At 46.4% G+C, this 10,478-nt stretch overlaps 1 protein-coding gene across 1 annotated transcript; it reads right to left on the reverse strand.

The window, feature by feature from the left end:
* Positions 1-741: 741 nt before the first annotated feature.
* On the reverse strand, positions 742-10,237 carry PROKR1 (prokineticin receptor 1). Its single transcript, XM_065891451.1, has 2 exons — positions 9,753-10,237; positions 742-1,435 (listed from the first exon to the last, which is right to left on the reverse strand). The coding sequence occupies exons 1-2, from the start codon at positions 10,235-10,237 to the stop codon at positions 742-744; spliced, it is 1,179 nt and encodes a 392-aa protein (XP_065747523.1).
* Positions 10,238-10,478: the final 241 nt, after the last annotated feature.

Consider the following 10,478-nt stretch of genomic DNA (forward strand, 5'->3'; position numbering starts at 1 on the left):
ACCCAGGCCCACACAGGTGATGGAGCCAAGGCTGGATCAGGTATTCTGATCCCAAATTTCCATATTCAAAATTCAAAACACCAAACAAAGGAGGTGGATTAGAAAGAGGGACGAGCCCTCAGTAAGCCTGTAGCGTCACTGAATCTCATTGTTGGGTCCCCCCCCCCGCAACCATTTGTATGTTCTTTTCTTTCCTGGGTGCCCAGGGTGAGAATCAGGACCGAGGATGAGAAGAGAAAGTTGCAGAAAGAGCCAGAAGCCTGCTTTGTATTCTTGCCCCAGCCCTGCAAATGTTAGGAGTGAACTCAAGCCTAGGAACAATCCCAGAGATGGGCTACATCAGTGTCTGAGTAACTTAGATGGTCCAGAGAGACCCTCACCCTACAGACACATGTACCACAGTCTTAGATGCCTACTCAGGCTCCCTTCTGGAAACCCCATTATTCCAGGCTATCTCCCAACGGTTTTCTTGGTTTTATCGTTACTTCTTTTTGCCTATTAAATATCGCCAACATATATAGGTTTCACCAGTGCCTACTCTTTGCACAAACTAGATGTTCAATGAATGTCAGCCACTGGTGATGGTGTCTAATCGCACCCGTTTTAGAGATTCTGAGCTCCCTGAACACAGCGTTGACATATTTGTCCGTTTGCTTTGCCCTATGCAGCACACCGAGTGTTCTTGGTCGATAGCATGTACCTAAGCACACTGCTCAGGGTCCCAAAGGTCCTGTCCTGGGGTTATTTCAGTATGATGCAGTCCACCTCTTCGGTGGCAGGCACCCCCGTGGTTTTGAGGTCCAGGTCCCCACTGGACTTACTCCCGCTGTAAGAAGCCTTCCAGTGGAGCAGCATCTTCTTGAAGTACTTCACGGTGTTGTTCTTGACGGTCACAAAGCACACGGTGTTGACCATGCTGTTGCTCATGGCGATGCACTCAACCACATAGAAGGCCGTGAGGTAGTGCTTCTCCTTCACAAACACGGTGGGGAAGAAGTCACGCACGATGGTAAAGCCGTAGAAGGGCGCCCAGCACAGCACGTAGGCGGTGAGGACGCACATGAGCACCAGGACCGTCTTCCGGCGGCAGCGCAGCCGCTTCCGGATCTGCTCAGTCTGGAAACCAGGGACAGCCTTGAACCAGAGTTCCTGGGAGATCCTGGCATAGCACAGGGTCATGGTGACCACCGGGCCCACGAACTCAATGCTGAAGATGAACAGGAAGTATGACTTGTAGTAGATCTGCTGGTCCACTGGCCAGATCTGGCCGCAGAAGATCTTCTCCTGGCTCTTGACAACGAGGAGGACCGTTTCAGTGGTGAAGTAGGCTGACGGTATGGCAATGAGGATGGACACCATCCACACCAAGGCAATCAAGCCAGTGGCTGTTTGATACTTCATGCGGGGTCTCAGCGGGTGGACAATGGCCAGATATCTAGGACAAGGACACAAATGGGATCAACCACTGTGGTAAGGAAGTGCTGGAGGATGATGTTATTTTTGCAACATTGAGTCACAAATGGTAGGTGTGGAGGGAAAGAGCAGTGTTATGTAGGCTTCCAGGAAAGGCAGACTTGAATGCCAGCTCCAGCTACACCTCTTACTAGCTGTGCAACCTCAGGCAAGTTTTTATTTTTTTTTTAATTGAAGTATAGTTGATTTACAATGTTGTGTCAATTTCTGCTGTACAGCAAAGTGATTCAGTTATATATATATATATATATATATATATATATATATATATATATATATATTCTTTTTCATATTCTTTACATTATGGTTTATTCCAGGATATTGAATATAGCTCCCTATGGTATACAGTAGGACCTTGTTGTTTATCCATTCTATATGTAAAAGCTTACATCTGCTAACCCCAAACTCCCAATCCATCCTTTCCACACCCCGCCACCCACCCCTTGGCAAACACAAGTCTGTTGTCTATATCAGTGAGTCTCTTCTGTTTCTGTTTCATAGATAAGCTCATTTGTGTCATATTTTAGATTCTACATATAAGTGATATCATATGGTATTTGTCTTTCTCTTACATAGTCACTTACTGTGATAATCTCTAGGTCCATTCATGTTGCTGCAAATGGCATTATTTCATTTTTTATGGCTGAGTAATATTCCATTGTATATATATATACCACATCTTCTTTATCCATTCATCTGTCAATGGACATTTAGGTTGTTTCCATGTCTTGGCTATTGTGAATAGTGCTGCTGTGAACATAGGGGTGCATGTATCTTTTCGAATTAGAGTTTTGTCTGGATATATGCCCAGGACAGGCAAGGTATGTATAATCTCTCTGAATCTCAATTTCCTTATCTGCAAAAGTTTTTGTGTTTGTTTGTTTTTAAAGATTAAATGTGCCAATATAGACACAATTTCTGGCACAGTTTAAAACATGGTATATACTCAATAAATGGTAACTATTATTATTAAATGTAGTAATAACATCTCCTATCGGTTTCTAGCCTGGCACTGTTCCCAGGTCCTTCCTGTTTTCAGGGCCATTCATCCTAATTACCCCACAGCTTAGAGCTAAAAGGACCTGATAATTCCAGAGTTGTTGGGAGGATTTGCCCTCTCTGATAGAAACAGCTTTGCCTTCATTCCACATTTTTAAAAACATTGCTCTGCATGCAAAGTTGGAGGAAAAGCATGTGACCATTTATCTTATTTTTCAGGTTGAAAAATGGAGCTTAGTGAGAGATGAGTGACTTTCTCAAAGTCAAATACCACAGGACTCTCGATAGAAAACATTTAACCCTATCTCACATGGTTGATGTGAAAATCAATTGAGAATATACACGAACTTGTTTTTTGAACCACAAAGCAACAGACAGTAAAAGATATTGCATTTGTTCTTTCCCTTAAAACCACACTGCTGTTACCACAGTTGTCCAGAAAACAAGAGAGAGCATTTTCCGGGGGATGTGAGTCATTCGTGCAGTATGAAAGCCTCCTTCCCAGAGAGAGTGCACATACTTAGACAGAGAGCTCTGGTTTCCTGGAAGACGTTCTGTGTGTGGCAGGGGGTGGAAGCAGGAGAAGGAGAAAGATGGCAAGTGAAGTGGGAGGGAATGACTAATCAACGCTGGAGATAAACACATCCTCACGTGTCCACAGCTTATCCCTGGGAAAGCCAAGGGCAACCGTGACGGAGGCCTGAAGGAAAGCCAAACAACTCTGTTCCCTTCGCAGCTGATCCCTTTGAGGTCATCTTACTTGGGATTTTGACTGGAAGAGGAGGGTCATTCTTTTTTTTTTTTTTTTTGTCATATTCCTGCTGTTTCTGTCCTTCCCACAACACAGACAGCCAACCCCATTGAGTGTCATATGGAGAGTTCAGTGGCACAAGACTTCTGCTGTCTTGTAGCTACCAGCTGTTAGATGAAGTTGGATGGGTTGGGTCCACCCTCTGGTCGCCCATCTGGCTGCTTTTCATGCTCTGCCACCAGCAACAATCCCTGGCACTCGCCAGTCTCCCAGGGTGGATGCTGAGGGTGAAATGGGAATGTCTGCTGGGTGTTGGCAATGCTTTTGTCCGTGCACATGAAGACCACGCCACTCTTGCTGTATGGAGGGCACCAAACCTGCTCTGAACCATAACGAAAACTAAGAGTTTAGAGCTTTTGCTCTCACCAGCTCTCTCCCTCTCTATCTACCCCACCGTGTTCTGTTGATTACTCTCTCAAAGAATATTTCTGTATTCATAATTGCTTGCTATATGAACGTTCACTATATGATTCTATTCCTTCTTTTCCCACTAGTAATTTCCCAAGTCTTTATGATATTTTCAAACTCAGAGTGTTTTTCCAATGAACACGTAGGGGAGAATGCTGATCTAGAAGACCAAGAATCTACTCCAGCTTTGCCACAAACGTGCTATGCGAATTTTTCATTTTCTTAGCCCTGAGGACTCAATTTCCTCATCTGTGACGTGGGAATATCAAGTGCCTTACCAGGCTCACAGAGATACTGCGAAGCTTCAGCGAGACACTGCACATAAACAATAGGCTATTAAAGTACAAGGAAAAACTCTTAGTATCCTAAAATGTATTTTTAGAGCTATTCTGTATAGCAAGAAATTTTCTTTCACCTGCTACTGGCAAATCCTGCATTTGCAAGTTCTATGCTACTTTCGATTTTATTGGACCTATTTTATTGGATTTACTAATCTTCACATCAGAATTAATCTGTGATTGCCCATCAGATAGTTAGTTCATCCTGACATCACCCCACCTCCGTCCCCAAAGTTAGCACCAGGAGCTGTGCAAGAGATCTTCCAAATACGTTAACCAATAGGCAAATTGTAGAAAACTGTTTCAAGGATTGCCACCAGCCTTGGGTATGCTAGGCTCAGAACTCCATTATTAGTAACAGTTGCTTGACTTTGTAAAGCAACTTACAATTTACAGAGCGTTTTCAAATCCACATTCTCATTAGATAACCCCAACTCATTTGAATAGGTAAGGGAGCAAAGATGCCCACCTTACAAAAGAGCAAACTGAGGTCTGAAGAAGTTAAATAACCTGTCAAAAGCCACGCAGCTAGTAATCGACAGAACCATGATGCAGACCCATCCGGATCTTGCTCCAAAGCCAGTGGGCTCGCCAATACGCCAAGTGTTCCTTCCTTTTCAAACCAGAGCAAGAAATATCTCTTCCTCCTGCCCTTCTGGCATCCTGGCAGCCCCCCTGTTCTTTTCATCATAGTCAGTTTCGACCTATTGATGTTCCAAAAAGGAGTCGGGCGATTGGCAGCTACTTTCCTTAGGAGTATGTGCTTGGCATTGTAGCGTGTCTACCACTACAGTGGTTCAGGTCCAGATCCACTTTAAGAGTCAGCATTTCCCAGAGAACAAAGAATGAAGGCTGCTGGACAAAGAAATGTCCAGCCACTAACCGTGTGATATTAGTGGGCTGGGTGATTGAGCAAAGAGCATTTGAGCTCCCTCTCTGCCCCGGGACTCAGCCCCAGTTCTAATCACAGAAGTGGCGGTCACAGTAGCTACTAGGCGGCTCATGGGATGGGTAGCAAATGTACAACCTGCTTTTTGGGCCAACCAGCCCCAACCAATAAGCTCACCAGGAAGCATGTGGGCTTCCTAAGGCTTGAGTGCTGTCCCTCATGCCTTAGCTGCCTCGTCCAGACAGTACAAGAGAGCTGCCAACAGGCAGGCAGACTGGCCAGGTTCCCCTGGATTCCACATAAAAGAAAGGAGGGACCCCAGTGCCCCATGTGCCTGAGATCCAAAAGATATACCCCGAGGACAGTGCAGGCATCTCCACATCAGAGAAGAAACCCAGACCTGGGGGGACAGAGTCCTCTGAGGATCTTTTGCAGTTCCCTGCTACCCTCAGGTCTGACTCCCTGTGCTTAGATTTTGTAATGTTCTAGAACAGGACCCTATTCTTTCTGATCTCTACTCTTTTACATTCCTTGCCCTGTCCCCCGTGCCCGCCCCCGCTCCCCGGACCTCACTCTCACCTCAAGCACTCTCACCTCTCGGCTTTTGCAAACACAGTTCTACCTACCCTCTTGGCAATCCTTTTTTCTCCTTGCTGATCGTCATTTGTTGAAAGCCAGTGAAAAGTCTGTCTCCTGCATGAAGCCTCCTCTGATTATTCTGTTACGCCACAATCTCCCCCTTCTCTAAATTTCATTTCAAACTGACCCTTTACTTATCCCCTAACTTTCCTGTGTTAGTTCTCACCACCCCCCCACCCCCGCACTCTGGATGGTAAGCTTCCCAAGAGCAGGGATCATGCCTTACTTCTTTTTTTTTTTTTTTTTTGCGGTACGCGGGCCTCTCACTGTTGTGGCCTCTCCCGTTGTGGAGCACAGGCTCCGGACGCGCAGGCTCAGCCGCCATGGCTCACGGGCCCAGCCGCTCCGCGGCATGTGGGATCCTCCCAGACCGGGGCATGAAGCCATCCATGTCCCTCGCATCGGCAGGCGGACTCTCAACCACTGTGCCACCAGGGAAGCCCCATGCCTTACTTCTTTTATAACCTTTTGCTGTCTGTGAATTCTGGGCACCTAGGATCTTAGTAAAACTTCACCTTCGGCAAGTACCTAGCACTGGATGAACAGAAATGTCATAAGCCATGGTGACAGTTCTCAAAAAGATTGCAACCGTTTTTGGAAAACAGGACAACAGTGTGTTTACCCAGCATGAGACGGGCAGGCAGTCTGGAGCTGGATAATAAAATTGTGGAAAAGCAGATGAAAAGATTCCAGCCATATTTTGTATACAGTGGCGTTGTTAGAGGTCTTTTGAGCAGGAGAGGGGGGTGTGTATGAGGCAGAAGATTAATTTGGCTGCAGTCTTGCTTTCTTCCCCTGGGCCATGGAACCCTTCTTGCTATTCCTAGAACCCTCAGGTTTGCTCCAGTCTCGAAGCCTTTGCACTTAGAATTCTCTTTGTCTGGAATGCTCTTCCCAGTCTTTACAAGGCCAGTTTTTTCCCCCTATCATTCAGAGGTCTGTTCAAATATCTTCTCAGAGACACTTTTCCTGATTCCCACTTAGAGCGCCTCCCACCCTTGGTCACTCTCAGTGTTGGCTTGCGTGTTTGTTCGTTTTATTGAAGAAGAGTTAATTTACAATGCTGTGTTCATTTCAGGTATCCAGCACAGTGATTCAGTTATACATATATGTATTTGTTTTTCGGATTCTTTTCCATTATAGGTTATGTTTACTTGTTTTTGCTCAGAGTATTTCTCATGCTCTGAAATTACCTTCCTTGGTTGCTTGCCTGACTGTTCTCTCTCCATCAAGCTCCATCAGCACAAGGAACATTTTTGCTTATTTACCATCATATCACCAGTGCTTGAAATACTATTTGTAACTTTGTAGCTGCTCTGTAAAAATGCATTGTGTGTTGGGGCTTCCCTGGTGGCGCAGTGGTTGAGAGTCCACCTGCCGATGCAGGGGATGCGGGTTCGTGCCCTGGTCCGGGAAGATCCCACATGCCGCGGAGCGGCTGGGCCCGTGAGGCATGGCCGCTGAGCCTGCGCGTCTGGAGCCTGTGCTCCGCAATGGGAGAGGCCACAGCAGTGAGAGGCCCGCGTACAGAAAAAAAAAAAAAGCATTGTGTGAATGCATGAATGCTTAGGATGGATTGCGCGGGAGTAGGGTTGGTGGAGGGGTGGAGCTGAGAGACACTGGCCGCAAGAAGACCAAGAGGAGACTGTGATAATTCAGCTCTGGGTGAGCAGTGGGGAGGTTGGGCCGGGTGTGGGAGGGGATTGTCAGGGCCTGGGAATTAAGTGAATGCTGGAGAAAGGGAGAGAGCAGCCAGGACAGAGGGAACTTTTGAGCTTAGATGCCTGGGAGAACCATGGAACCAATAGTAGAAACAGAGAACGGGTGGGAGATAAATAGTTCTGTTCTACTATATCTTGAGAGCTGTGTTTCTTAGAAACACATTATTTCTTTAATCACATCACAAAAACAATCACTGTCATGAAAGCAAAGAGGTTAGCCAATCGGAAATAGTCATTAGTTTATCTGGTTTTGTTGTTGTTCCTTTAAGGGTTCATTTACAAAGCATAACATCTGCTGTTTATTAAGTGCTTACTCTGTTTTAAGCATTGTTCTAAACAATTCTATGTATTATTTCATTTCATCCTCAAAGCAACCCAATACATTAGGTTTTCTAATTATTCCCATTTTATACATGAGAAAATTGAGGCAGAGAAGGGTCAACTAACACACACAAGGCCCTGCAGCTAATAAGTGGTGCAGTAGGAGTTTAAACCCAGGCAGAATAACTGCTCACACTTTTCCTACAGAAATTTCATTAAACAAAAATGAAGATATTTTAATAACTGTGGCCATATTTGTTATATCGAGACAAAAATCAGTTGCCTAAAACTAACAAAGTCAAACCCAGTGTCTGGGGTCAAGTTTCCAATCACAGCCCCACTCTAAACAATAGCCGATGCAAAGCACGTTCCCGATTAACATACCCACCGTAAGAGAAATGCCTGCAATATTTCAGACAAGCTGAGTTTCCTATGAAAGGCAAATATGAGTTTGAAAGAGTTCAGTGGATGGAGGTGGATTGATCGACATAGATATTACCTCTTACATGTTCAGAATAGCCCAATGCCCTGATTTTGTCCTGGCTCCCATTCCCCTTGAAGCCATTTCTTCCTGCAGTGTTACCTCTTTCTACGAGTAGCCCCCTCCATGGTAAAATGGGTCTCACCCAGGGAGCAGGGGCCCACCCCGCAGCAGGCACCTACCTACCCCACTTTCAGTGGCTGAGAGCACCTTCTGTGAAAAACTATCTTGCCAGAGTGAAACTTCAGGAAATAACCCCATATGTTTTGTCCTGTTCATGTGCTAAGAGGGATGGTGGCAGCTTCCACTTTCAGAAAAGTTCAGAGACCAGGTCCCTGGAGATCTTCCTCGACAGCTGTGAAGGGAACTTGGGGGCAGATTCTCTGCTTGACTGTCCCCCTCCTGTTCCTTCTACAGATTCACCCAGTGTCCATTCCTGGGTGGACAGAACACCACGGGGGCCTCGTGACTCATGTGGAAGAGCTTGGCCAAGCCCTGCGCAGGGATGACACCTCTGGACACCTTCTATGGGTGACAAACCGAGGGCCATTTAATGTGCTAATTCCAATATCCTCCTAGGTTTTAAGGCCAGGCTCCTTTTCAACCCTCTGCCCTTGGGAGTGGTCTATGTCTAGGTATTCTACCCCTGGTCATCCCACTGATGGCTCCAGAAATCGGGCTCTATTTGCTGTGTTCCTCCCCGGAACTCTGTCCTGGGGTGTCCTGATTGAGGGGGGAGGGAGCTGAACGCCACCAGAGCCCTGAGGCCATGGAACATGGAGACCATCTGTGCTTCAGGCTCTCTGGGTTAAGAGAGAGAGAGACGGGCTGTGCAGATCCAAGTACACAGAGGCCCGATTAGACCCTCAGGGTAACTGTCTCTGGACTGCAACAAGGTGTTTTGTAACAAGAGTCCAACTTTGGGCACAGAAGCCTGCAAAATTGTTCCAAGGGAACAAAAACTACTCTGGCCCATTAGCACAGGAGATTATACTAAATGAAAAGCCTAAAGATAACATAGGAAAGATTTGCATAGGCTGCTGTTACTGGTTTTATTTACCATCACTAAAAAAAAGCTCTTCTGTACTGTTGTACACGAATGTATGAAAAGCAGCCGGCTGATTACTGCAACAACCAAAAAAGAGTAAGTGAGCATAGGTCTCCTTTTTGTTTTGTTTGTTTTTTAGAACAAATCCCTCAACGTTATTTGAAATCAACCGGTGTTAACATTGTTAATCAACTATACCCAATATAAAATAAAATTTTAAAAATAAAAAAATCAACCGGTGTTTGTAGGGGCATCACGTTTCAGTAGAGGATGTCTTGATGAGAGAGAAACCTCCCTCAAGATTTCCAAGTTGACTCAAGAGGTAACTGCCTGAAACTTAAACTTGTCCCTCCACACCTCCTGGGAGCTGCCTACCTCTAGACCTCGGACAGATACAACATCTAGGAGCATGTCCATAACAGAGGGATCAAAAGCCTTCCTGCTGCCCAACTCTAGGGGGCTCCACTACCTCCTGCCTGCTTACCGCTGGAAAACTAGAACTCTTTTCACTGTTCAATAAATGGGTCACCTTTGGGCCCCCATGCATCCACAGCTGTGGGGAATACAGATAACTCTCATCAATCACAACTGCCCCTTCCTTCATTGTCCCCACCCCTCACTCACCTGTCGATGGCGATGGCCAGCAGGGCGTTGGTGGAGACGTAGAGAGAGACAGTGCGCAGGTAGTTGATGGAGGCGCACAGCACGTGGCCGTGCTCCCAGGAGAGCTGGCGTACCACGTAGTAGTCCATCTCGAAGGGGCAGCAGACGACGGCCACCAAGAAATCAGAGATGGCCAGGTTGGCGATGAGCAGATTGGTGAGGTTACGCAGCTTCTTGTAGCGGGCCAGGGCCGCGATGAAGATGAAGTTGCCAACACCACAAACCAGCATGATGCCCACCAGCGCCATGCCAATGACAATTTTGGCAGCAAAGAAGGTCCGGGAATTGGTCACATCCTCATCTTCGTCCAAGGGCGTATCATAGTCGCCATAGCTGAAGTTGAATGGGAAGAAAGCAGCTCGGGTTCCGTGGGGGTCAAGCAGAGAAAAATAGTTGGTTGAGGTGTTTGTGGCATTCCCATCCATGACCCCCACGTCCACCTCCATCTGGCCAGGTGAAGCCTTGAGCAACACTCCTGGGAATTCCTCTGGGGAGATGTCGTTAGGCTGAGGCCTCCCCTTTCTGCTGATACTCAGCTTGCCCTTAATGAGTCAGATTGTCCCCGCAGGCGTCCTTGGGGTCCAGTATCCAAGCTCCATCCTAAGCCTTTGAAAGACATACAAACAATTGGCTACATATGTAAGTGAACCTGGCCAAATTTAAAACCATTCTATAAACTAAGCTGAC

The sequence above is a fragment of the Phocoena phocoena genome, chromosome 14 (genome assembly GCF_963924675.1).
Source record: "Phocoena phocoena chromosome 14, mPhoPho1.1, whole genome shotgun sequence".
In the NCBI taxonomy this organism is placed as follows: Eukaryota; Metazoa; Chordata; class Mammalia; order Artiodactyla; family Phocoenidae; genus Phocoena; species Phocoena phocoena.

Excerpts from the sequence above, each read along its gene's own strand:
- PROKR1 (XM_065891451.1), bottom strand. The coding sequence starts at position 10,237 with ATGGAGGTGGACGTGGGGGTCATGGATGGGAATGCCACAAACACCTCA. Across the intron at positions 1,436-9,752 it reads CTGGCCATCGCCATCGACAG|ATATCTGGCCATTGTCCACC; the intron begins GTGAGTGAGGGG and ends TCCTTGTCCTAG.